Consider the following 25,943-nt stretch of genomic DNA (forward strand, 5'->3'; position numbering starts at 1 on the left):
GTGCCCCGCCGCGCCCCGCTGGTCTTTCCCCACATCACCGCACCCCCCACGTCACCTGTTGAGGAGCAAATGGCTTTATTGGAACTGGGGGTACGGCGGCCCCACTTGGCCTCCAGCAGCGTCCTGTCGCCGGGCGGCCGGCCGGGGCGGCGGGGGCTCCCCGCCTCAGGCGAACCTCACCAGGCGGCCCAGCGTCTCGGCCGCGCGGCCGCGCACGGCGGGGGCGGGGTCCCGCAGCAGGAGCTGCAGCGCTGCGGGGAGAGGGGTGGCTGTGGGCGCCAGCGCCCCGCTAACGAGCTGCGCGCCCGGGGCAGGACCCCGCCGCGCCCCCTCCCCGCGAGGGGCCGCCCACCACCACCCTCCGAAGGGCCTCTGCCGGGAGGGCTCGGGAGCCAACGGAAAGATAGTTTTTCCTTTTTTAGTGTTTTTTAAGCTCTTGGAACAGTTGGGAAGTTTCCGTGAATTACTAGAGACGATGAGGTCACCAGTGACAGGGAAAAAATCCTTGAAATCCAGGAAAATCACTTAGTCCCCGGTGCCCGCAGGGTCGAGCGGCCCGCAGGTGGGGGGCGCGGGGGGGGGCTCACCGGCCAGGAGCTGCTCTAGGTCCACCTGCGTCCGCTGCTCGGGCTCCGCGTGCAGCACCAGGAACCCTGGGGGGGGGGGGCGTCAGGCGGGGCGGGGCGGGGGGGGCGCGGGGGCGGGGAGAGGCGCTCACCCGTGAGCAGGGGAGCGGCCGCGCGCACATCCTCCCAGCAGCTCTTGAAGTAGAACAGGCTGGTGCTGGCCAGGCGGCCCAGCAGCTCCGGGAAGACGCGCATCTGCGGAGGCAGGCGGGGCGGTGGGCGCCGACCCCACCCCCCAACCCCCCCCCCCCCGCCCAGCGCCCCCGCCCCCCCCTCACCAGGTGCTTGCAGGTGGCGTTGAGAAACTCCCCGAAGTGCAGCCCCGGGCCGTCCTGCAGGTGCTTCTGGAAGGCGGCCGACAGCTCCTCGCACTGCAGGCTGGATGCGCAGGCGCGCAGGGCGAACCTGCAGGCCTGGGGGGGGGGGGGGCTGAGTCCCGCCCGCCCCCCCCGCCCCCGCCCGCCTGCCCCGCCCCACCGCCGCTGGGGCCTCACCTCAGCCACCCGGGCCTGGGGGTCCTGCAGGTGCAGCAGCAGGGGCGCCAGCCCGCCCACCACCTGCTCCAGGAAGACGTCCTCGCAGGCCCCACGGCAGGCCTTGTTGAGGTGCCCAAAGAGCTGGATGGACGCGGCCCGGAACTCCATCTTCTCCTGGGGGACACCAGTGTCACCCCACAGGGATCCAGCCCAGCCCCAAACAGGCAGCCAGCCAGGGCCTCTCTTCTCCTCCTGCAGGGAAGGCCCAACTGGGGGCGGCAGACGCCAGCCCGCGGCCACAGGGTAGGAGCCCAGGCTCTCAAGGCTGGGGACCCAGGCGCTGGGAGGAGCGGCGGGCGGGCCTGGGCGAAGGCGCCAGCCCACCTGGCTAGGGTGTTGGGGCTCTGGGTGCCCCCGGTGCCCGCCCCACCTACGCTGTCGAAGAAGGGCCGGATGCGGATGGCCACATGCAGCAGCACCGAGTGCAGCTCCCAGGGGTCCAGCAGGTCCAGCAGCCTGGCCAGGCCCACCATGGCCTCCAGGGCCACCAGGCTGTGTGGGTCGTCCCCGTCATCCAGCCCAGCAATCATGGCCGCCAGCAGCTGGGGGCTGTGGGCCTGCACCTGGAGCACCACCTGTGCTCAGGGGCAGGGGCAGGGGCAGGACCGCCTGCTCAGGCCTCCCGGACCCCTTCCCCGGCCTCCTGTGCCCCTTGGGGGGGCCGCCAGCTCACCTGCTCCCGAGAGCCAGAGGCCATGTTAGCCAGACCGCGCAGCACCAACCGGCGCACGCTGGCGCTCGTGTCCTTCTGCCGGGCCACCAGGGTGTCCAGCAGCGAGTCCAGCAGCATCAGGTCATTGACCACCTTGCAGCTGAGCAGCTGGGGGCAGAGGTGCCGTGACCCAGCGAGCTGGGCCTGGGCGGACGACCCGCACGAGCTGGGGGGATGCCACACTTGCTGGCCTGGGTGCCCCCGCCCTCACGGCCCCCCGTTCAGAGGGTGTGGGGTGATGTGGGCCAAGGCTGGGTTGGTGCCACCCCTCACCTTGCCCCGGCTGCTGGCCTGCTCCCCGGCCGCACAGAGCAGGTCCCCAGGCCTGACACGACTCCCTTCCCCGCTGGCAGCCCCTCGGCGGGCACAACCGCCACGCATACCTCTGCCAGGAAGGCCGTGGCAGTGATCCTCTGGGCCTCGTACACGCTGCTCTGCGCACACAGGAGCGCCCGCACCACTGGGGGCAGCCGGGGGCCCGCGAGCTTGGCCATGGCACTGGGGATGGAGGACACGCGCGGCCTCAGCGCACCCTGCTGACCGCCACCTCCCACGGTGGGCTGGGCTCTGGGGCCCCGCGGCTTACCTGGCCAGTCGGGCGACCCCCTCCTCATGGCCGGCTGAAGTTTGGAGCAGCTCCCAGGCCCCCTCCAGCTCCACACGCTGCACCACGTCCTCACTGCCGCCCCGGAGCAGCACGGCCTGCAGCGCGGCCACAGCAGAGCTGCGGAGACACGGGCGCCGGCACTCCACCCCCACTGCCCAGCCTCCCCCCCCCCCCACACACACACGGTGGAAACTGGCTGCTCTGTCCTTTGCCCAGACCGTTAATTTTTAAAATTTGGGGAAAAGGTGAAAAAGCTTCCTAAACACCCCAAAAGTTAGTCATAGTCATCTCTAGTTTGGACATTGGCTCAAAACGGAGCTCAGGGGGCGGGCAGGGCAGGGGCTGCTGGCGAGTGTGAGCTTCTGGACTGAGTGTCCCCAGGGTGACACGCCGGGCTCCCCATCCAGTCCAGGCCCCTGCACCCCAGCCAGTTCACATCTGGAGCCCACCCTGGATGTGCTGGGCCCTGGCCCCTACCCAGCCCTCCTGCCTGAAGCACAGGTCGCAGGTACAGGCCCTGCTTTCCCCACCCTGGGCCCTGAGGACACTGGGGGCCCAGAGCTGACCAGTGGCTGGCATGTGAGGCCGCTCCTGGGCACGCAGGGCAGGCAGCCCTCAAAGCCCGAGTTGCAGGATGCATGCAGGGGCGGTGCCCATGTGGGGTCCACCCCCACCACAGACTGGGCAGTGCTGGAGCTCAGCCATGGTGGGCCTGGCCCTGGGCGGCATGGCCGCATCTGCCAGGGGCCTGCTGCAGTGACATCAGGTACGTGTGGACCAGGCCACCCAGCTGCCATCCGGAGGGCCTGTCGGGCCCCAGGATGGCCGACCCAAGGCTTCTGGGTGGGCCCCACACATGGCAAGGCCCTAGGCAGGGCTGAAGAACAGCTGAGGGCAGCAGGAGCTGAGCCCGGGCAGCGTGGACGCAGCTTGTAGCTCTCACACGTGGCCAGCCCTGTCCCCATGGTCACCTGGGAGTGTGGTGGTCACAGATGGTGGCCACCCACCGCTGGACAGCCCTGGCCCCAGCAGCACAGGCCACACACTTGGGGCAGGTCTTGCCATCCCAGGAGAACTGTCCCACAATTCCAGGGGGCTCCAGACGTGGGGGTTACCACCCCTGGATGTGGGCTGCCCTCAGCCACTGTGGCCAGTCACGGACGTGTTGGGGGCTCTACTAGCTGCCGGGCCTCACGTTCCCCGCAGCACGCTGAGCCACCGGGGCAGCCCTGCCCTATCCGTGATGGGAGGTGGGAGGCAGCGGCCCAGGGTGGCACTGACCCTGCACGTGCCCGCCCGGCCTCAGGGCCTCGTGGTACCTGCAGGGCTCCAGGCTGGGCGTGGAGGGGCCGGGGGTCCTCTTGTCCTTGGCCTGCAGGCTGCGGGGCAGCTGGACATCCAGGGTGCAGCTGACGCGCAGCAGCAGCGCAGCGAAGAGCCTGGGGTAGAGCTCCAGCACAGCGGGGCCGGACTCGGGGGCCGATGCCAGCTCCCGCAGTGCGCACGTGGCCTGGGGACGGCCACCCGTGAGCTTCGCGCCAGGGCCCGCATGTCCCGCCCAGCCAGACCCGGTGCTGCCTTTGTGGCTTTCAGACACAGGTGGCTCCAGGCAGCGGGGCCCCCCACAGGACGGCCTCCCCCAGCTGACTGCCAGGCGGGGAGGGGCACCCATGGCTGGCGCTGGGGCCAGGATGGGGTCTGGGGCGCTGCGGAGCAGGGGCCCAACTGCAGGGAGCAGGGCCGTCGCTCACCGCAAGGGGCAGCAGTGTGGCCACGCGCTCGGGGGAGCTGCTCAGCAGGAAGGTCCGGCTCTCCTTGAAGGGGACATCGCAGCCCATCTTGTCCAGGAGCAGGCCCAGGACCTGGGCTGTCAGACTGGGCTCCATGGCCAGGGCGCGCCACAGGGTGCAGGAGTGGCTGGAAGGAGGTAGGGGACATTACAGGCCAGCAGGGGCCCCCACACCCTCGGCAGCCCCTTGGTTTCGGCTGCAACTGCAGACCTGACATGGGCTAGCGGGGGCAGAACCAGCAATGGGGCAGGGCAGAGCCCGGGCCCTCCATGCAGGCCACGCGAAGGGCACAGAGCCAGCTGGGGCAGAGCCAGCTGGGATGAGCGCAAAGCTCATCCCAGGACTCAGAATGGAGCCTGCAGCCCTTTGGGGACACACAGGACGCCGTGGCTGGGGCACAGGTGGACACGGGGAGCAGGTGGGCGGGGCCCTGGAGGGGCAGGCGTGGGGGGCCGCAGTCGCCTAGAGGAGCACTGGCCCTCCCAGCCAAAACCCGAGTCCTGCAGAGGCAGCCAGGGAGGCACCAGACACTCGGGGGAGCGGCCACCAGGCCCAGGGAGCTCCGGCAGATGCGCTTCAGCGGCAGCAGGTGCTGGGGACCAAGGCGTGGGTGAGCCCCAGGCCTGCTCAGGGAAGCCATGCCAGGAGGCAGCCACACAAACCTGGCCCTGGACAATGCTGTCTGGGTGCCGCGTGTGGCCCTGGTCATGTGCCCGACACCCTGTCCTGGGGCAGAGCACGGGACCAGCAGGTGGGCCTAGTGGTGGGCGGCACCTCAGCGAGGAAGGCCGCAGCCCAGCATCCATAGGCTCAGCTGCAGGGGCCGAGCCTGGCCACGGGGCTGTCCTGGCTCGACAGAGGTTGGCCCACAGGGACAGTTGATGCCCGCAAAGGGCCCTTGAGGAAGCAGGCCTGGCCCCAGCCCTGGGCCCTGGACTCAGACTCCCACGAAGTAGGGGGGACCTAGCTTCAAGCCTAGCAGTACCTGTCAAAGGGCAGGGGGCTGCCCAGGAGGCTGGACACTACGGCTGCATGGTGCTGGGATGCCAGGAGGTAGACACTGTGCCGGGCGGCCTGAAGGACGTGCTCAGCTGGGGTCTCCTGCAGCCGGCAGCGCAGCACGCTCACGACTTCTGGCACCTGCGGATGACGTCACGGTCAGGGCCTGCGCCGGGCGGGGGTCTTGTGGAGCACAGCCCTCCCCCACCCGGGGCAGGGCGACGTCTCTGACCACTGCAGGCCGGACACGCAGCGCGGCCCACCGACCCATGCCCAGTGACGAGGAGGGGGGTGGGGACGGAGACAGCAGTTCCCACCCTGGCTCCGAAAGGCTGGCCGGCAGACTGCTGCGGCAGAAGCCCCAGGCAAGGCCGCAAGGGCAGGGAGGCCTGCCCCAGGCTGGCTCCATGCCCCTGACCAGCCTCCCACCGACGCCAGGGCCTACCGCCTTCGGTGTGATCTCGCCACTATCAGGGCGGCCGGGGACGGCTCTGCCAGGCCCCCCGTCACCTGCTAGGACGCGTCTCTGACCCTCGGTCAGAAAAGCTCCAAGTCCAGCAGTGACCAGGGGTCTCCCGGCGCTGCGGCCCTGCCAACCGCCCTGTCCCCCAGGTCCCCGCCCCACCTTCTCCAGCAGCATGTGGCCGCGCTCCTTGAGCAGGCAGTTGATCATGACTGAGGCCGCTCGGGAGCAGTTCTTGTCCGGGTCGCCCAGGCCCTCAAACAAGGTCAGCAGGAGGCTGATGAGCTGGTCTGGCGGGAGGCGCTTCGCAACGATCTGCACGGCGTGGTCGGTGGCGTCAGGGGCCCGCCCGTGGACGCCTCCCCTGTGGTGAAAGCCAACCCGGCCCCAAGAGGGTGCAGCCGCTCGCCCACCGCCCTGCACCCAGCCAGGGTGCCCCCCAACAAAGGCCACTGCAGGCCACAGGGAGCCCAGGACGGCTCCCGCGCCGGGTGGAGGGGGGCCCGGCTGCCGCCCGCAGTGCACGCACCTGGGCCACACTGTGGCAGGTGTGGAAGAGTATGGCGGGGTCGGGATGCACCAGGCCCTCTCTGAGGGTCAGTAGCTGCTCAGCCACCTCGTCCTGGTAGTCCCGGGAGAAGCCTGCGGAGGCAGGAGCCCCTGTGGCAGCGCTGAGACCTCTCCGGGGCCAAGGCCCGGACTGCCTCCTCTGCCCGCCGCCACTGCCCAGCCAGCGCCTCACCCTCGTAGCCCAGCTGGACGTAGAGCAGGGAGTGGACACAGCTCACCGCCTCCTGGCGGGTGGCAGGCCACAGGTCCGCGCACCGTGGGGCGAAGAGGCCGATGAGGAGCCCCAGGTTGTGGAAGGGCACCAGGGCCTGGGGGCAGATGGGATGGGGGGCTGCTGGAGGGACGCTGGGGGGTGCGGAGGGTGCAATGCTGTGATCCGCCTGTGCCAGATGCCTCATCGTCCCCCTACAGTCCCTGAGGTGGGCACATGTGCCGGACTAACAGGCCAGTGCCCTGCACATGGGGTGTGGGTCGGCTTCCCGCTGTGGGCCCTGGCCCGAGGGCGCCCCTCGGGGGCAAGGCAGCAGGTGTGCCGGCCCATGCAGCCGTCAGGAGGCCGCGGTGGCTACTCACGCTGATGTGCAGGTGCTCCCGGAAGTGCTGCAGCAGGCGAGCGCTCAGGCCCAGGGCCCGGGCCCGCTCGTGGCCCCGTGGGGACTTGATCCAGGGGCTCAGGTGCTGGGGAGAGGGGAGGGGACTGCACACAGATGGCCCCAGGAATAGCCTGTGCCTCAGGGCGGGCAGCCTGTGCCAGGGCTTCCCACACAGGTGCCCCCTGCCCACCCCCCCTTGCCCCAGGCCGGCAGGAGGCAGTGACCCCCATCCCAGCCCCATGCTGTGGAGAGGTCAGGGCCTGTGCACCTGCCCAGGCCAGAGGGGCCGCCCACTTGCTCACAGGCCCCCTGCAGAGAGCTGCCCGCTGCCCGCGGCGGTGCCCACTGCATGCCTACCTCCACCATGGTCTGCAGGCCCTGCGGCGTCGTGTTCCGGCGGAGAAGCCCAGCCAGCAGGTCCCCCAGGGCCTGCATGGTATCTTGGTACAGGACCTGGGAGGAGCGAGGCCAGCCCCACTGTGACCCCACTGCCCACAGCGGCCTTCCCGGTGCCCACCTGGGGTGCCCAGCTCTACCTCCTGGTCCCCAGGGCCCTCGGTCTCCGGCGGCACGGCCAGGATGCTGTGCAGACAGCCCTGGACCAGGCCGGCCTGCAGCTGCGCCTCGAGCGCCGGCTCCAGTGGGCTGGGTGGCGAGTTAAGGGCCAGGTCTGTCTAGCCCGCGCCCCGCCCCGAGGCCCCACGGCCAGGAAAAGATACACCAGGTGGGTGCAGGTGCGCATGGCCGTCATCCGAATCGGTGTCTTCAGGGCGTCTGGGGGCTCAGCCTTGATGAAATCCTGGGGAGCAGCCATGGGCGCGGCTCAGCCCAGCCCAGAGCACCAGGGCCCAGGACCCCCGGGGCCCGGGCCGGCTCCGCTCACCAGCATCTGGGCCACCAGCTCGGCCTTCTGTGTGAAGTGGAAGGCGCCGGCGTGGGCGCTGCTGGAGACGGCCTGGCTGGCCGCGCACACGCTCCGGACCAGGCACAGCTTCAGGGCCGGGTCCTGGGGGGACGCGGGGCTGCAGGCACTGGCTGCGGCCACCCCACCCGTGGGGCTCGGCCCGGAGCCAGGGCGGCTGGCTGCCCGCCACGCTCTCAAGACCCAGGGCTCACCAAGCCACAGGAGGGGCCCAGGCGGGGCCCTGCAGGTGCCCACAGCACTCAAAGACCCACACGGCCCCGTACCCTCCCCCGCGGGCGGCCGAAGGGTCCCCGCAGCCAGCAGGCGAGGGACACAGGGGGCAGCCGTGCAGAGGTGCCACCTGCCTGCCCACCCCCTGGGGTTCTAAGCATCAGGGAAGGGGCTGATGAGGCTGTCCTGGGCGCAAGGGGCCTGCCTCATTCTGGCAGGCTGGGGAGCAGGGACCCCTCCCCTCCCTGCCCCCACAGCCTGCTCTTACAGGGGAGAACCTGACCTACAGCCCCAGGGTGACCCCGGGCGAGGGAAGCCTGTCAGCCGCGCCAGGCAACAGGCAGGCAGGGCAGAGCCAGAGGGGGCCGCAGCCACGAGGCTCCCAGTGGCCCCTCAGCAGGGCAGTGGCTCCCAGGCCCCCATGCTGGCCCCAAGGAAGCGAGGCCTGGCCATCGAGCACTGTACCTTGCTCTCCACCTTCACTCCCAGAACCTGGACAGCAAAAAGCCGGGGGTTATCAGGGCACCCTGGTGGCCCTGCCCACCGCCAGGCGTGCGCCCACCTTGGTGTGGAAGCACAGGAACATGTTCCTGAGGATGTCAGCCTCCAGCCGGGCCAGCACCAGCTCCCGGGGCGCCTGGGCGGCCACCTGGCCGTAGCACAAGATCAGGGTGCTCCTCACACGCTCCACCTCAGTCTCGCTCCGCTCCTGTGGGCCGGGCCAGGCTTCAGGAACTCCGGCCACACACCCGGTCCCGACGCCCAGGGCACACGGGCCGGAGCACAGCGAGTCTGCCTTCAGCAGGGATGCGGCCTCCCCAGCCCCCGAGCACGTCAGTGGGGCAGTAAGACAGCAGCTGCCCTCACAGGGGCCGGCGGCTGGAGGGTCCCACAGCCAGCTCCGTCCCAAGGACGTGGAGATGACGTCCAGGACAGCGTGGCCCCCACATGCCACCGACCCAGGCGGTCAGCCTGACCCACACCTTGAAGAGACTGAAGATGCCCACGGACTTTCTGAACACCTCAGACCTCAGGAAGTCCTCCAGCTGGGCCAGCGTGTCGTCCAGGTGGGAGATGGCACAGATCCCGAAGCAGCAGGCGAGACCCTGGGGAGGCACGGGGGCGCTGGCTCACACGCCCTGCCCCCGGCCCCACCCCAATGCCCACCCCCGCCAACCTGCCCCCTCAGCCTCACACCTCGCGCTCCACCCCCTCCTGATGTCTGGCCGTCTCCAGCAGCTCCTGCAGGTGCTTCCTCACCACCTCCCCGTCGGAGGCGGCACCCAGCGTGGTCCCTATGCACCTGTACAGGAAGCTCTGGACAGAGGCCAGGGTGGGCTTATGCTGACTCCAGCCAGGGCTGCCTGCACCACCAACTGCCTTTGGGGTGGCAACGCTGACCACTGCCGACCAGCGGTGTCCTGAGCAGCGACTGAGGCACACGAGGGGCCGGGCCCCGCACCTCCCCCCAGCAGGGCTCATGGCCAGTGACCACAGAGCTGAAGCTTTGGGCTGTGCCAGGTCCCCTGCAGTGGATACCCCGCACCTTCTCCCGGGGCACCCCATCATAGCTGGGCAGCTGCTTGCACATCTCCAGGCTCAGCTGGCAGGTCCACATGTTGTCAGACACCACGGCCAGGGTGTCCCGGAGGAACTGTGGGCAGGGGTCCCCGGTGAGCAGCCTGTCACCCGGGTCCAAGCCAGGCCCCCCCCAACCCCCTTCCGCCCCTCACCATCAGCAGCTTCTCCTCCCACTCCTTCTGCGACAGGGACGCCTCTGTGTGCTCTGAAAGGACACCAGTCCAGTCCGGCCCAGTCCACCGGGGCAGAGGGGGAGGCCGCCTGCCCCCCACCACGCAGATGCCCGAGGCACGCCCACACCAGGGCTCTGGGGGCACCAGCGGGCCCTGCCCGGCAACTGTCCGACTGCCCAGGCCAGCAGGAAGGTTCCTTCTTCCCACCCACAGGCCCTGCTCGCCGGGCCAGCCTGACGCCCTTGGGCAGAAGCGGGTGGGCAGGGTTGGGGCGCCCGCCTCAGGCCTCACCTTCCAGGTGCCCCAGCAGCAGGGGGATGGTGGTCTCCCAGCGCTGCCCCAGCAGAGGGTGGACGTTCCCGTGCAGGACGTGCAGGAGGCGCAGCGAGGCCGGCCCACGGCCGTCCCCCGCGTAGGGGTCGCAGGCGACGGTCTGCAGGGCAGAGGGTACTCGTGGCACCAGGCGCCCATGAGGGGTGGGGACAGCTCGCAGCTGGCTGCCAAGCACTTCACTAGGGGAGAGACGCGGCCCCACTCGGGGATCACCCCAAGTTTGCTTACCAGAAGCCGGGTGGTGACGGCGTAGGGAGACGGGAGGGTAGCTGTAAAGGAACAGGAGACGCTCAGCGGCGCCCAGCCTAGGCGGGTGGCTGCCCCAGGGGGAGCAGGGTGCACCGAGCGGGCGCGGGCAGGGTCTGCAGGGAGTAAGGCCCAGAGCACCCACCGCGCGCGCCGTAATGGACCAGGCAGCCGTCGGGCTGCTCCTGCTGCCGCTTCTGTGCCAGGTGCAGGAGGCTGCGGCAGAGCGGGGTCAGGGCCCCGGTGAAGCGCACGGGCATGAGGAACTCGAGCAGGTACGGCCAGAGGACCTGGGGGACAGCCTGGTTAGTGGGGCTGCTGCAGCTGTGACCTGGGCTCAGGGAGGCAGGAAGAGGCAGGCCTGGCCTGGGGGCTGCCCAGGGCAGCGGGGGCTCCCGGAGGCCTGACACTCACGTCGCTCATCCTGTCCACTGTGGTGCTGACCAGGTAGAGGGTGTTGATGCTGATGGACCGCACGCTGTCCTCGGCCAGGGCCTCGCTGTCCGGACCCAGCTGGGGGTAGCAAGGGGCAGAGGCCGTCGCTCGCTCTCCGGGCTGCCTGGTGGTGGCCCAGGGCCCGAGGACATGGCCCGCAGACCCCCAGCTGCACAGGAGGTCCCCACTGAGGCCACCCATGGGCGCCTGCTCCAGCCTCCAGGACAAGCAAGGCCCATGGGTCCCTGTGGGCCAGCGGCGGTGGCACCACTGCCCGACCAGTAGCCCCGGGGCAGAACGAGGGCCACCCAGGGGCCTGCCACGCACAAGGCACCCAGCCCGGCGCCCAAGGACGCTCTCCCACGAGAAAATGACCCGCGAGTTGTGACCTCAGCGCGGCGGCCTCCCAGGAGCCAGTGCAGGCTGGGCCGCGGGCGAGGCCTGGTCGCCGCAACCGAAGAGCGCAGCCTCCATGAGGACGCGGGCTCGCGCCAGCACAGCCGTGGGCCCGGCAGCCCTGAGAAGCGCAGCCCGCGGGCCCCAGAGCCCAAGAACACAGAGAGCAGCTGCCCGGGCTGAGGCCATGTGGGGGGCAAGGCCGCTGGGCCCACGGGTGAGTCGGGGCAGGAGACACCCGGACGCGGCCTGGTTGCCTGCCGGGAGTGGACAGCGAAGGCCATTGCTGGGCAGACACGACCGGCTGGAAGAACAGACGGAGACGTCCAGGCAGGAGGGGGCGCAGGGCTCAGGACAGCAAAGGAGCTCAGGACGTCCCAGCGTGGGGCGGGGCGGGGACGCGGGGCAGCCATCAGGGAGCATGGGGGCGGCCTGCCCACCCCAGGGGCTGCAGCGGGCAGCCAGGGGGTGATTGAGGATGGGGCTCGGAGAGGATTTAAGGGAGCACAGGCGGGAGCCCGGAGTCCCCTAGACTCGCCGCCCTCTGAACCTGGCTCAGAAAGAAAGCAGCAGCGTCCAGCAGCTGACCTCCGAAGGGAGAAGCCAAGAGTCTGCAGGGGCTGGGGGGGCTAAACTTGCCCCCGGTCTCGCCGCCACACCCAGAGGACACCAAGAGCTAGGCCGGCACCCCCTGTGCTGTGGCCTCTGTTGTCCAGTCCAGCTTCCGGTGCTGTCCGTCCCGGCCTTCAGACTGTGGCTGGGGCCGCTGGGCCAGTCTCAGCAGCCCCCACATGGGAACCTCCGACGCCCACACTCAGGCCTCATGGCGGGACGGCGCCATCTTGTGTGGGACCCGCAGCAGTGGACACTATCTGGGGGGTAGCTGTCCGCTGTGGCCTTCGTAACTCTGTTCCCCCTGCTTGTTAAATAAACCCCATTGCTCTGCTCCCCGAGCCCTAGTGGTCTGCAGCTGTACACGGGTAAGACCCACAGACAGCGGCCTGTCCTCGGCGGGCACTGTCCCTGAGGCTATGGCCCCTGAAGCCTGTTCCAGCTGATGCCCTCTTCTTCCTGCCTGGCTTCCCTCCCTGCTTGTCCCCCTTCCCGGGAAGGAGCAGCGGGGACCCCCAGCAGAGTCAGGAGCACAACTGCAGAAACAGGCCGTGGGGCCCAGAGAGCTGACGGACAGAACCGGGAGTGGCCAGAAGCGGGAGCAGCCAGCCGGGGCCGGGGCTCGTGCGGGAGGTGAAGACCAGAGCGGCAGGAGGCGCGGGGCCCGGGGCCAGCTGAGGGTCTGCCAGCATATTCGGTGCAACAAGACCCCCCCGGCCCAGCGCAGACGTGGTGACAGCCTGTCCCCCAGCGGCTCACGGTGGGCAGGGTGAGTACCGCGCGTGGACAAAGGGGCTGGGCAGCCACAGCGATGTCGGAGGGGCCAGCGGCGCTCTGCCCCGGGGGAGCCCCCCCCACTGACCTGGAGGCCCCCAAAGCCAGCGCTCGCCACAGGCCCCGGCACCTACTGCTTCATGGCCAGCAGCTTGGAGGCCATGGTCTCCTGCCGCCCCTGCATCAGCTGCACGTTGGTGAGCAGCTGACCAGAAGACGCGGCTGGGGACTGGTTAGCGGCCCAGGTCAGACGCTGCACCCACGGCAGCCACATGCTCACATCCGCCACCAGCAGACGCAAGACAGCGAGGCCCAGACCGTGGAAGGTGGCCCGGCCCACACAGCAGCCCAGCCAGGCCTTTAGGACCAACAGTGTAGCCAGGCAGAGCCAGGGGGAGCCAGCCGTGGGAGGCCGGAAGCAGCGCCTCTGGCTTAATCACAGAGGCCCGAGGGCGTGGGAAGCGGGGCAGGTCACCCAAGCGGCAGGGCCAGCCTGGAGAGGAGCAGCCGGCTCTGCAGGACATCCCGAGGAGCCTAGGAAGGGCCTTGGGATACGGCCTTGGGATATGCGCGAGGTGAGCTATACCTCCGTAGACGACTGGACACCAGGACGAGCCGACCTGTGTGTCATCGTAACACAAAGCAGCTACAGACCTAACAAAACCCGCACAGGAGCCCCCGCTGGGGAGCACAGAGGCCGACAGCAGAAACCAGAGACCGTGACGTAGTCAAGGGTCTGCCGGCCCCTGGAAGGGGAGGCCAAGGCACAGCCCGTCAGGATGGCCTCTGAGTCCACAGCCATGTCCAAACAAACACAGCCTCACCCCAGCCTGCCCGGCTGCCTTTGTAGAAATCAGATGATCCTGTACGTGCCAGAGGAGCGCGGGGTTGGCCAGCCGCACGGCAAGGAAGCCACCACCGGGAGACACCGCAGGGCCAGCGGGGGTGGGGGTAGGGCCCAGCGACGGCCGTCTGGCTGTCCAAGGAGAGAGCCCTGCCTCCCCAGGGCTGGCCGCAGGGCTGCCCGCACACCCTTGACACACATCTCAGCAAAGTTCACTCAAACAGGCCGAAATATAAAAGCTAAGCCTTAGTTTCTAGGAGGAAACGGGGGTGGAAGGTCCCCGCAGCCTCGGCCACGCGGGAAGTGGCTGGAGGGGGCGGCGGCTCCGCGCCCTGAAAGGCGCTGTGAGAAGGTGCAAGGGGCCAGCTGACCAGGGGGACGCTGGCCGGCGGCACTGCCACCACGAGACCCTGCACACACAGGGCGGGACACACCGGGAGGGCGGACGACACGGACAAGACAAACATCCGGAAGTCGCGCTTCTCAGGAGACGTTGTAGGTCAGGCTGAGAAGGGGAGGCCTAGTTTGGGGGGCCCCTTTCTCCTCCCAGCACCCTGAGGAAGGGGCGTGGGCCCCGTATAGGCCCAGGCAGCCACGGTCAGCTCTCACCTCCGCCTCTGGCTGGGCGGGCAGCGCGCACTGCTGGATGACGTACTCCACCATGGCCTCCCCGCCAGGCCGCTCCAGGTAGCCGTGGTGGGCCATGGCGCTGATCACCTGGACCACTGCCCGCTTTACCTGTGGGGCCCACAGAAGGTCAGGACAGGTACAGGGCCAGTGACCCATCCCCCACCACCGCCCACCTTCCCGCACAGCGCCCGCCCCTGGGCAAGGCCGCCCTGCATTTTGCAGCACAGACCCTGCCTGTGCTCCCCACCCTGTCTGCGGACCCTGGGCCTGGTTGGTGGCGGCTGCCCACCCGCCCACGCGCTGGCCACCCGCTTGCCTTGCCGCTGCTGTCCAGGAGAGGGAGCCGCAGGGAGGAGAGGACAAAGGTCTTCTTGGCCTCCATCCGCGCAGCTGCGAGGCAGAAGGGAGTCAGGCCCCGCCACCAAGGTGCAGAAGGGCCCGTCCCTCAGGGACAAGCAGCCTCCCGGGGATGTCCTCTCACCCCTAACAAGCCACAAGGTGGCTGTTGGAGGCAGCAGGTCTGGGTGTGCTTGGTGAGGGACCTGGGCCACAGCAGGCGCCGGGCGCACCGACACAGGGCATCAGAACCACGGCTGGGACCCAGCCAGGGTGCCTCTCTCCCCTCTGCAGGCCTGAACATCCTGCCCAGCCACCTGCACCTGGCCCAGGTGCGCTGAGGCCCCACAGTGAGGTCCAGCACGGCTGTTGGCGCTGCACCTGAGTGTGCAAGCGTGTGCGCCAGGGGCGGCGGCGGCACATGGCACTGCCCAGGGCCCAGACTCCCACCTCGACTACTATCCCCAAGAGGGAGGCGCCTCAGCCGGCGCCACGCTGGGCACTCACGGGCCGAGTTGATGATGTGCCTCAGGATCTGCAGGCTGCCCACACGGGTCCTCTCGTTGGCAGCGTCCAGCTTGGGCAGCAGGAAGGCCAGCAGGCGGTCAGGCGAGTAGCAAGCTGCAGGCAGCACTCAGAGTGACCAGGCAGTAAAGAGGCTCCCGCGGAGCCCCTGAGCCCGCCTGGTGCCCGGCCAGTGCCCTCCCGCCCTGCACTCACCCAGCGCTGTCAGGCAACGCAGCGCCTCCTTCTGGTTGCTCAGCACCAGGGGGCTGGATGACTCCATCGGCACGCAGATCTGGGGGAAGCGGATAGTGCTGATGAAGTGCTGGCCGGGGGCCGGCCCAGGGCTCCACTCTACCCACAAGCCTGCAAGAGCCCCCCGCGGGCAGCACGGGGCCCTAGTGGGCAGAGCGCATCCAAGAGCAGAGGTGGTGACTGTGAGCAGCGAGCCCTGACCACGGCTAGCCTGGGATTTTCCCCCAGAGACCTAAGGGGATCTGCTGCTATATGGGGCCCCCAGACGGGGGCCAGGCCAGACTTCGGGGTGCTGCCCGGCCCCCCAGGCCAGGGGCAGTGCAGGCCCGAAGGCCACAGCCAGCGGGCTGAGCCCCGAGGGGCCTGTGTCCACAGCCCCTGGGTCAGTGGGGCTGGGGCCCTCGCTCGCCCTGAGCAGACGCCGCCATGGCAGCAGGAGTGGGGCAGGGCCGGGAAAACGTCCGGATTTCAGCGTAAGGAGCCCCGCTGCAGGCAGGAGCCAGGCAAGTGGCGTGAAAGACAACCCGCGGGGCACAGAAGCGCGCACGGCCCAGTGCAGTCAGGGACTAGCCGAGTGCCAGACATAGCCCCAGGGCTCCACAGGCGCGGAAAGCCTGGAGCCGCCAGACGCACGCCGGCTCCACTTCTGCGTAATGTGTGCCTGGTCGGAGGAGGACAGGACACACAGGGCCTGGCTGCTCTCTGGCCCCGGGCTGGGCCCCGTCCGTGCGGGCCCCCACCCTACCTGAGCATGCAGAGCCGCCAGGAGAGAGTCGAGCTGGGCCTCCAGCGCGCGGCTGCCCACATTCACGGCCACTTCCAGGATCTGGCCCAGGCTCTGCTTGGCAGGGAGAGGGTGGTCAGTGCCGCACCACAGACTCCAATCCCCAAGCAGCTGACGCGGGCACTCCTGGGCCACATGGTGGCCAGGGGCTTGGGAGCAAGTCTGTGCTCTAGAATTCGGGGGTCAGGAAGGCGCACAGTGGGGCTCCTGTCCATAGCAGGGCTGGGGAACAACCGGACCCCCTCCCGTAACCTGGGCCTGGGTCTCAGGCCCGCGCCAGGCTCACCTGCGACACGGGCAGGGCCTCGGAGTGCTTCTTATAGAGGCCTAGGACACCGGGCAGCAGCTTGGGCAGCTGCTCCTCCAGCTTCTCGCTGGGCAGCAGCTGGCTCATAGGCCCCAGGGCCTGCACCACAGCCAGCCGGAGCTGAGGGGACACCAGTGGCAAGAGCTGTCTGACACAGGCTCCCCTACCACTGACCCGGACCTGACCAGCTTGGGTGGGAGCTCAGTGCCGGAGAGAGGGGTGGCCAGACAGCACACAGGCCACGGCCTGGTGGAGACCCCACCCAGTCATCCAACCTGGCCTCCAGGCACTAGGGGCGCCACAGCCACAGGGCACTGCTGTGGGGGCCAGTGGGCACGTCCCTCCCTGGGGCCGGCACAGGCGGCCCATACCTTGGCCTCGCGGCTCTGCAGCCAGTGCTGAAAAAGGACTTCGTAGGCGCCAAGAATGTCGGTGGCGAAGCTGTCTCTCCTGACTGTGGGGTCTGGGGCCTGGTCCAGGCCAGCCAGGTACTCCAGGGCACTCTCGCTGAAGCGCTGCAGAGCTGCGGCCCGCAGTGAGTGCCCTCCCACCTGACACGCCCAGGGCCCAGGGCCAGTGCGGGTGGACACTGCCCCGCACCCCCACCAGGACTTCGGGGGGAGGGTCTTGTGGATGTGCCTGGGGGGTGTGGGAGAGGGAACCTGGTCCCACACGCTGGGCCCTCAGAAGGTGCAGACAGCAGGGGCAGCCTCCAGGTGCCAGCCGGGCCGGGAGAGACCTGCCAGCATGCCCACCCGGGCCTTGGGCTTCAGCCTCCGGCTGCAGGACCCACTGCTGCCTCTAAAGGCAGGGCCCTGGGGGGGGGGGGACCCTGAAAGCAGGCACTGTAGCCCCGCCCGCAGGCCCAGGCCCAGCGCCCCCCCTTACCGTAGCAGAAGACCACCCGCGTGTTGTCGTGCTTGGCCCAGCCCAGCATGGGCACCATCGTGCTGAGGATGGATGTCAGGAAGGGCACCGTGCCGAACACTGCGGGAGGAGCCGGTCAGGGAGGCGGGGCCGAGCCCTGGGGTGGGTCGTGACCAGGGGCGGGGCCAGGGCCTAGGGGCGGGGCGGGGCTGGGGGCGGGGCCAGGGCCTTGGGGTGGGGGGGGCCGGGGCGGGGCCGTAGGGTGCCCGCCGGCCGGCCGGCAGCGCACCATTGGACACCGAGAGGTCGGCCAGCGTCCGCACCACGAAGCAGTGCGGCAGGACCCCAGGCTGGAACCTGGTCAGCAGCTCCTCCATCACCAGGCCGACGAAGCGCCTCCCCACAGCCACCAGGACGCTGCTGGCGGCCTGCTGCCAGTCACACACTGACTCCTGTACCCCAAAAACCGCACTGACACCCCAGCCAAACAGAGGCGGTGGGACTGTGGTCTGAGTCCCCCACACGGCACAGCAGACCCCCGTACAGCCCCTGGCCACACCGCGAGGAACGGCAGAGTGGAGGGGCAGGGCCGTGCCCACATCACCTTCACCCGAGTCATCTCGTTGGCAGCCAAGAGGATGAGCGCCCTGGCCGTGTCCTTGTCCAGCTCGCCCAGGTGGCTGCTCAGCACCGTCTCCACAGCCTGCAAGATCCTGGTCCGGCAGGGAGGTGCCAGCTGAGGGCAGTCGGGGGAGGCCAGGGTGAGCCCAGCGCTGGGCACCAGGCTGCCCCTTGGGGCCCAGGCACCGCCAGTCCGGGCCCGAAGGAGGGGAGGCACCCTCAGATAGGGCCTGGCTAGCAGTGCCCTGCCCTCGCCTGGGCTTCCCGCCAAGCCTGCCCTGCCCACCTCCGCTCAGGCCCTGCAGCACACACTGACTCAGGGCCGCTGCCTGAGCTCATACCGTGTCCAGGCCTCAGATGGCAGTGCACCCCAAGTCCCCATGGCCCCAGCTTCCTCCCCTGGCCGGGGGCTTGCCACCCCATGGCCACGCTGCCAGCCTCCAGCCAGCACCCCCAGCTCCAGCCCCGGCCCCGGCAGGTAGACCGTCCTCGTGGCAACAAGGAGCACGCGGTGATACTGCAGCTGCGGGCGGGGGCAAGACAGCCAGGGTTCTGCCATGAGCGGAGAATGCCAGGGCATGCGCCAGTCGCAGGCAGGGTGGCCTGTCCCCAAGCAGCATCCCAATGAGGGGAGCTGGTGAGAGGGCAAAGGCACGGGTGCCAGGGATCCAGGCTGGCCACACTGGGAGGCCTGCTCCCCACACGCGGTCGCTGGGCTCCCAGGGGCAGGGAGCTGGTGCCCCCCTTGAGGGGCCCCAGGGCAGCCACCTGCCAAGGGCTGCGGGGCTAGCGGGAGGTGGCTGCTGCTCCCTGGACACCGCCCACCTCAAAGCTCTGACCCACGCAGCACACTGAGCCCTCCCCAGCCGACGGATGGAGGGCAGGGGACACTGGGGCTTGTCCACCAGCAAGCCGGTCTGCAGTGGTGACAGCCCCGTCCCCCGCCGCCACGGCGGCTCCTCTGAGCTGGGCCTGCGGCTCTGGCTCCGTGGCCCCCACACGAGCAGCCCTGCGGGCCCGAGCGGTACCTTCTCGTGCTGCCGCAGGTGCCCCTCACAGGCGTCCAGCATCTCCTGGGGCCGCGACTCCCCAAGTGCGCGCAGAGCTCCGCAGACCTGCTCCTGCACCATTGGGTCCCTGTCGGCGACGGCATCCAGCAGGACAGCGCACAGCCCTGCACACAAGCCAGCGCTCAGGCCCCGGGGTCCCACCGCCCGGCCCACAATGGCTCCTGCTCACCCTGGGCCGCTCCCACGCCCCAGCACAGGACCCACCCGCCAGAGGCCTGCAGAGAGGCGCCGCACAGGGAGATCTGCCGGGCCTGGCCACTCCCAGGCGGCTCTGCGCGTGGACGCCGGCTGGCCAGTTCTCAGGTAATGTGGCCAGAGAGGCAGGGACACCCGCCAGGCTGGGCTCGCCTGACGCTGGCGCTGCCGCCGGCCGCAGACGCGCCCTGCAGGACCCTCCCGGACGCCGCGGCCCGCCCCCCACGGCCGCCCACTCACGCCTCACGTAAGGCTCGGACATCGTGGGCTCCGCCCAGGCGTCCGTCCCAGAGGCTTCTTCCCCACCTGGAGAGCAGAGACAGCAGTGGGCACCCGGGGCCGGAGGGCACCGCCGTGGGGCAGTGTCCACTGCACCCCGGCTGCGCGCCCAGGGCACGGGCCGCCTCCCCTCCACGCGGCCAGCAGAGCAGGCGACCCCTCCCGAGGGCTTGACTCGGGGACCCAGACCCCGACCCCGGGCCGGCACGAAGAGCCTCCGTGCAGCTGGGGAGCCGGACGGCAGCCACCGAGCAGCCCGGGGGCCGCTGACCGAGCCGCGGGCGGCCCTCGCGAGTGCGGCCCGCTGCCCCCTCAGAGCGCGCCGGCGCCCGCGGGGGCCCGCGGCGGGCGGAGGGAGGGCGGCTGGAAACAAGGGCCACATCCCCTTGAGGGCGACAGGCCAGTCCCAAGGTCCCTCCCCCACCGGGCCCCAGGGACCGCCTGGCTGCAGGCGCAGGCCGGCCGGGCGCGCGGGGCGGGGCGCGGGGCGGGGGGCGGGGGGCACCGCCCCTGGCCAGCCGCGGGAGCGAGGACCCGCCCGGAGGGCGCATGCGCACCACGGGCACGGCGGGGCTCCCGGGCCAGCAGCCCGACGCCTCCCCGCACCGCCCATGGCCCGCCCGGCCCAGACCCGAGGAACGGCCTCGCCCAGGGCCCGGACGGCAGAAGGACCCAGGGCCCGTCTGGCCAAACCACTGCAGCGCCGGCAGACACGCCCCGCGACCAAGGCGCGGGCATGAGGAGTGACCATTCGGGGGGCTCCCTGGGGGCGCAGGGCTGACTCCCAGCGCTGTCAAGCTGTCGGCAGCCCCTGCGGCCTGAGTGCGACCCCTGCCGGGGAGTGGCCCCCAGGGCACCGCTAACCTCTCCTCTCCTGCTGCCCCTCTGCAGTGTGTCAGTGGGCCCACCTGCTCTGCTCCCCACTGTCTCTGGGGAGTCCTCACCCCCCCACCCCTGGCCTGCACCCCAGCTCTTGTGTGCATAAATAAAAGTAAATCTTAAAAGTAAAAAACGGGGGCCTCCCCAGGTGGCGCAGCGGTTGAGCGCTGGGCTGCGAAGCTGCCCGCAGCCTCTGCAGCGCCGGTTGGATCCCCGGCCACCAGCGAGGGTCCCACGTGGCGGGCAGACCCCTCCTGCCGCCCGCTGCTCCCCTCAGCAGTGTCCTTCGGTCCTTCTGCCTGCTCTGCTCCCCGCTCTGGCTCTGGTGGATTCTCTCGCCCTCCCGCGCTTCTGACGGTACCCAGTGCTTGTATAGATAAATAAATAAATAAATGCATCTTTTAAAAAGTAAATAAGTAAAAATAAAAAAAGAAATGACCAGACAGGTCTGGATATGCCGGCACCTGCCAAGGGCACCGGGGCAGGAGGGCACGAGGCGGAGGCTGCAGGCCCCGGGGCTGGACACAGAGGGGCTGCACAGGGTCCCTGGTCACTCAGGGATGTAACGGGCGGCAGAGCCACAGCATGTCCCCTGAGATGCCCAGGCCCTCCCAGGTGGTGAAGGAACTGAGGGGGTGTCCCCAATTATGTGAGCGTGTTTTTTTTATTTATTTTTTTTAATTTTTTTTTTTTTTTAATTTTCTAGAGGCATGTCTTATTTATTTATTTATTATTTGTTTGTTTGTTTGTTTTATACATGCACTGGGTACAGTCAGAAGCGCGGGAGGGTGAGAGAATTCACCAGAGCCAGAGCGGGGAGCAGAGCAGGCAGAAGGACCGAAGTACACTGCTGAGGGGAGCAGCGGGCGGCAGGAGAGGTCTGCGCGCCATGTGGGACCCTCCTCCGGTGGCCGGGGAGCAGCCGGGGATTGAACCGGCTGCAGAGGTTGCAGGCAGCTTCGCAACCCAGCGCTCAACCGCTGCGCCACCGGGGAGGCCCATGTGAGCGTGTTTTTAAAAGCAGAAGGTGGGGGGTGGGGGAGGCGGGGCCGAGGGGCGGGCTGGCCGGCCCCTGGAGCCAGTGTGGCCACAGGGACATCAGCATGGGCCTTGGAGAGAGATGCAGCAACCGAGACGTGCCTCGAGCTGTGGCAGGGACTCCACAGGGCCCCTGTCTCTGGTCGGCAGGACAAGCGACACAAAGTCCATGCGGACGGGGCAGAGACAGGGGACATGGCAGTGCACGGGAGCCCCGAGGCCAGCAGGCTTGACCACAACGAAACTAAACCAAAACCAACAGGAGGATGCACTCCAAGCCACCCCAAACTTTCAAGAAGTGCTTAATACGCTTCAAAATAATGCATAAGTGGAAACATTAAAAACGTGATATTAGAAAGCATTTTGAAGTAAAGGAGAATAAAGACAGGCCTCCCTGGGGGCGTAGAGGTTAAGCACCACACTGTGAAGCTGTCCGCAGCCTCTGCAGCACGAGTTCGATCACTGGCCAGGGAGATACCCACATGGTGCAGCAGACCTCCCCCGTCTTGCCCGCTGCTCCCCGCAGCAGTGTACTTCAGTCAGTCTGCCTGTTCTGCTCCCCACTCTGTCTCTGGTGGATCCTCTCACCCCCACACCTCTGGCCTGTACCCCAGCTCTTGTATGCATAAATAAATCAATCTTAAAAAAAAAAGACAATCAAAATTTGTGGGAAATTTATAGCATTCCATGAAAAGGAGTGACATCAGCTTCTTTAAGAAACTAGATGCAGCTGGGCCTCCTTGGCAGCCTAAGGGTTCAGTCTCAGGCTGTCACCACTGTGGCCTGAATTTGATCCCCTGCCAGGGAGCTGCCCACAGGGCGCAGCAGACCCCTCCTGTCTCCCCGCTGCTCCCCTCAGCAAGTGTGTGTCAGTGGATCCGCCTGTTCTGCTCCCCACTCTGTCTCTGGGGAGTCTTCTCACCCCTGCACCTCTGGCCTGCACCCCAGTTCACGGCACTGAGGGCCGCCCAGCCCAGCACTGCCGCTGGTCTCCAGCCTGGGAGACGGGGAAGAGACCAGCCACCACCTGGGGGGGGGGGTAGGCGGGGGTGGCGAAGCCACAGACCCATCTGCCGGGGAAAGCCCCACAGCAGCACACGCACGACTCACAGCAGCCACCAGCGCCCTGGGAGCCGCACCTGACGGCCAGTGAGCGAGAAACCCAGGCCGGTGAGTGCCCCCCTGCGGGGGCCCCGGGCTGACCACAGCTCTTCCACGGGGACACTGGCCCGAGGGCTTCTCTGGGTCTACCCGGCATCCAGGGAAGGAATGACCCCAACCCTGAACAAACTGTTTCAGAAAAAATGAAAATGAGGGGAGACCTTCCATCGCCTTCCGAGGCCAGCATCACGCTGCTTACACTGCACAGAAACAAGACACACAAGGAAAACGCTGGCCGCAGCGCGAACCTTCTTAACCGGACGCCGGAATCACACCCACGACGCCCCACCAGGATGGAGCATCGAGCCCCAGGGGCGCGCCGCCCGGCCGCGCTGTGTCTTTAAGCAGCCGATGAAGTTCTCGGCACCGGCTCGCGCAAGGCAGCAAAGGCGCTCACCACACGCCGCGTCTCTCAAGGCTGCCCGTCGAAGCTCGCGGGCACAGAGACCCCGCCACCCGGCCCACACACCTACGGGGCCCAGGTTCACCGCCCCGGGGGCCGCGAGGGGCAGGGAACTGGGGGCCACGCGGGGTCCAGCCTGCATTACCCAGGCGGCTAGAGGGTCGCGGGACAGGAAACCAGCAGAACCCGTGACGCACGCGCCAGCCGTGGGCGGCAGCCAGCGCCCAGTGAGCTTGTGCCGCTGGGGCCGGGCTTGGCGGCAGACGAGCCGGGCAGCCTGCCACGCTGACCGCGCCGCCGCCTGAGGCGTCTAACTGTGCGGGGCAACTGGAGGGCACGCCGCGCAGAGCGGGGACCCTACCCGCCCCGCGGCTGGACCCGACAGGCATCTGCGGGCGCTGCGAGCTGCTTCTACACGCACAGGAATGCAGGAGGCCTGGCACAGCCAGACCACCCAGGGGCTGGGGGCGACACCGGCTGATTTCCAGACTGAAAAAGGCCAGGTGGACGCCCAGGAGGGCAGGGCCAGCGCCCATGGGCCGCACGGGGCGCGTCAGCCTGCATCTACGCCGCACACAGACCCAAACTAGAGCTTAAAGATGACTCGGCTTCTTGAGAGAAGAGAAGAAACTTTCCATGATGAAGCCCGAAGCAGAACCTACAAATAAAAACCTGATAGACTGTGGTCCTGTGGGACACTCTGCCCTTCCACACCGGCAGGCCGAGAGCAGGGGCAGGACACCAGCGCTGCTGCAGCAGCCTGGCCCCTGCCCTCCAGGCCACAGGCCCCCACAGCCCGGCCCCCAGAGACCCTGTAGTCCTGCAGTCCTGCCCACCCTCCTGCAGTCCTGCCCACCCTCCTGCTGCCCCCCCCCCGCCCCCACGGCCACCTGAACCGCCCTGAGCGCTATGCCTGCCTGTCCCGGCGGACCCTACCCCACAGACACGGCCCTCAGTGCCTGGGAACAAGGGTCTCGGCAAGAAAAAGAGCATGTCCCCACCCCTCTCCAGCCACCAGGAGCAGGAGGGACACGTGTCCTTGCTGGCCGCAGGACACTTGTGAAAGCTATTTTCACCGGGGGCTAGAACCAATGCCTCCGTGGCTGTGTGTGCCCACATCTACAACTGGGAGAGGGGAACACTGAGGGTGCTGGGTGGGAGGGTTTAGGCATGGGGCGGGCAGAGGGAGACCCTGAGGGACAGTGGGGGCGTCACAGACCTCCCTCCCCAATCCCTGCCAGCTCTGTGCCTGGGACAGCGGTGTTCACCCCCCACAGCCCGGCCTCTTGGCAGCGGCAGCTCGTCCTGGCAGCCCTGGGAGGACACTGGCAGGGCCCTACCGCTGCCATGATCGAGTGGTCACACTGTGGTCAGGCCTGGTCCACCATCCATACTGTGCAGAAGCTCCCAGGCGTCAGATGGGAGAAGACCAGTGCCCACTGGGGAGGTGGACGCTCCCATGGAGAGGCCAGGGCCCCCTACCAGGCAGCTCCAACACTGCCCAGTGCAACCCCATGGTGAGGTGCCTGGGCCACCTGGCCAGGCACTACTGTGGGGCTGGCCCCGTGCTCAGCCTGTGGGTAACGGGGGATGCAGTGCAGGCTCACCCACAGATGCCCCCCTGGCACAGGAGCCAGAGCTGGCATGTCCAGGGCCTGTGGAGGGCACATGAGGTCATCAGGCTCTATATGCCTGCCGCTGGCCTCCTCCGCACCTGCGGCCTGCCCTCGCCCAACTGTGGACACCTGGGCCCAGGGGTGCCAGTGCAGGCATAGGTGCTCACCTAGCTGAGGGAGCAACAAAGGGGTGTGGCCTCTGGGGCGAGACCACGAGGCCAGAGGACCAGCCCGAAGAGGAGGGAGAGTGCGTCTGGCCCCGGACCCTGCCCGGCATGCCAGTGTCCTGGTCCCCGCTTCAACACCAAAGGCCTCCAGAATCCTTCCCACCCCAGGCCCCCAGAGGGCTCCAAACTCTCCCTGTCTGCCCCAGCCCACAGTGACCCTGCCTGGCCTGAACGCTGGTTGTGAGCAGGTCTTTAGCCACAAGCAGCTCAGCCAGGGAGAGCCACACCCCCCTCACCTGAGGCTGAGCAGACACACCTGTGTGCAGGGCTCACCTGACCCGCAGGTGCCGCCTCGCAGGCCAACAGCCTGGGATGAGAACCCCCAGCGGGGTGGACATCGCACCTGGACACGCATTTCGGGGTGATATGGCTTGGCTGCAGCTCACCCCACAGACACCCGCGCCCGGGGGCCTGACAGCGAGGCCCGCGTACAGGGCTCCCTGTGCCATGACGCAGCACCCCAGCCCCAGCACTACCCCGTGACCAGCCTCCCGCTGACCTGCCCCCCCATGCGCCCGCCCTCAGCCTCACCCTCCTCCGCCACCCTCCCCACGCCGAGGCCCCTCCGTCCCCCGGGCCCATGGGAAGTGGCCCCTGCCCCCAAGACAGTCCCCCAGCCCAGGCTCCAGGGCACAGCGCCGCCCGCACCGAAGCCAGCCCCAGAGGCCACTCGGCCGCCGTCCCCAGGGCCCGCCGCGCCGCGCTCGAGCTTCGGGTGCGTCCCGCCCCCCCACCCGCCGGGCCGCCGCAGGGAACCTCCCCGGCCCAGGAACTCCCGCGCCCGCGGGCCGGGCCGGTGGCGGGGCCGGGGCAGCTGCGTGGCGCCGCAGGAAGAGGGGGCCCCGGGGCCATGGGGAGCCGCGGGGCGCGCGCCGCGGGGGCCCTCCGCCCGCCCTCCCCGGGCCCCGCGGGCCGCCGCGGCCGCCCCCGGCCGGGGCAGGCGCCCTGCGGCCCCAGGAAGCAGGAAGCGCGGCCGGGCCCGCGCGGGGTGAGGCCCCGGGCCGCGGCGGGGCGCCCCCCTTCACGCCAGGGACCCGCGCGCCCCGGAGCCGGCACCCCGCGCCTCCTGCCGCGCCGCCGAGGCCGGGCGCACCTGAGCCCGAGGAAGCGGCGGGCGGCCCGGGCAGCCCCGCCCTCCCCCGGTGACCTCGCGGCGACGCCCCCGACTGGGCCCGAGCCAAGGCGGCCGCCCCCGGCCCACGCCCCGCCTCGCCCCGGGCGCGCACCCCGCCGCTCACCTGAGGAGCCGCCGCCGCGCCGCGGCCGGCCCCGCCCCCCGCCGCGCCGCCACCGGTGTGGGCGGGGTCCCGCGCTCCGGCCCGCCCCCGCCCGCCTCCGGCCAACCG

General features: G+C 69.2%; 1 protein-coding gene across 3 annotated transcripts; it reads right to left on the bottom strand.

Annotated features, from left to right (window-relative positions):
- Positions 1–39: 39 nt before the first annotated feature.
- On the bottom strand, positions 40–25,863 carry MROH1 (maestro heat like repeat family member 1). 3 transcript variants are annotated; one of them, XM_037527833.2, is made up of 43 exons: positions 24,871–25,028; positions 19,235–19,300; positions 18,758–18,903; positions 17,713–17,844; positions 17,398–17,560; positions 17,130–17,228; positions 16,613–16,764; positions 16,221–16,361; positions 15,896–15,988; positions 15,112–15,190; positions 14,899–15,012; positions 14,372–14,445; positions 14,035–14,163; positions 10,779–10,877; positions 10,510–10,654; positions 10,347–10,387; positions 10,077–10,218; positions 9,765–9,817; positions 9,578–9,685; positions 9,229–9,348; positions 9,015–9,137; positions 8,594–8,740; positions 8,497–8,523; positions 7,780–7,902; positions 7,616–7,695; positions 7,433–7,541; positions 7,254–7,349; positions 6,877–6,981; positions 6,476–6,611; positions 6,263–6,375; positions 5,896–6,048; positions 5,257–5,411; positions 4,233–4,398; positions 3,801–3,991; positions 2,461–2,598; positions 2,258–2,372; positions 1,836–1,982; positions 1,537–1,725; positions 1,121–1,276; positions 905–1,039; positions 719–821; positions 588–653; positions 40–251 (listed from the first exon to the last, which is right to left on the bottom strand). In XM_037527833.2, exons 1-43 carry the CDS (start codon positions 24,950–24,952, stop codon positions 166–168), a joined length of 5,037 nt encoding a protein of 1,678 aa, XP_037383730.1. In that variant the 5' UTR covers positions 24,953–25,028; the 3' UTR covers positions 40–165. The 3 variants fall into 3 exon arrangements, with proteins under 3 accessions (XP_037383730.1, XP_037383816.1, XP_054547908.1); XM_037527919.2 differs by lacking the exon at positions 24,871–25,028 and adding an exon at positions 25,836–25,863 and having other exon boundaries at positions 41–251; XM_054691933.1 differs by lacking the exon at positions 24,871–25,028 and adding an exon at positions 24,834–24,850 and having other exon boundaries at positions 41–251.
- Positions 25,864–25,943: the final 80 nt, after the last annotated feature.

This window comes from Talpa occidentalis, unplaced genomic scaffold, assembly GCF_014898055.3.
Source record: "Talpa occidentalis isolate TD23 unplaced genomic scaffold, MPIMG_talOcc4v2.1, whole genome shotgun sequence".
Classification (NCBI taxonomy): domain Eukaryota; kingdom Metazoa; phylum Chordata; class Mammalia; order Eulipotyphla; family Talpidae; genus Talpa; species Talpa occidentalis.

Bases quoted from the DNA above. Each gene is read 5' to 3' on its own strand.
- MROH1 (XM_037527833.2), bottom strand. From the start codon at position 24,952: ATGCGTGTCCAGGTGCGATGTCCACCCCGCTGGGGGTTCTCATCCCAG. The intron at 15,013-15,111 runs GTGAGTGCAGGG...TGCTGCCTGCAG, and splicing joins GCGTTGCCTGACAGCGCTGG to CTTGCTACTCGCCTGACCGC. The intron at 8,524-8,593 runs GTGGGCGCACGC...TTTGCTGTCCAG, and splicing joins TCCTGTGCTTCCACACCAAG to GTTCTGGGAGTGAAGGTGGA.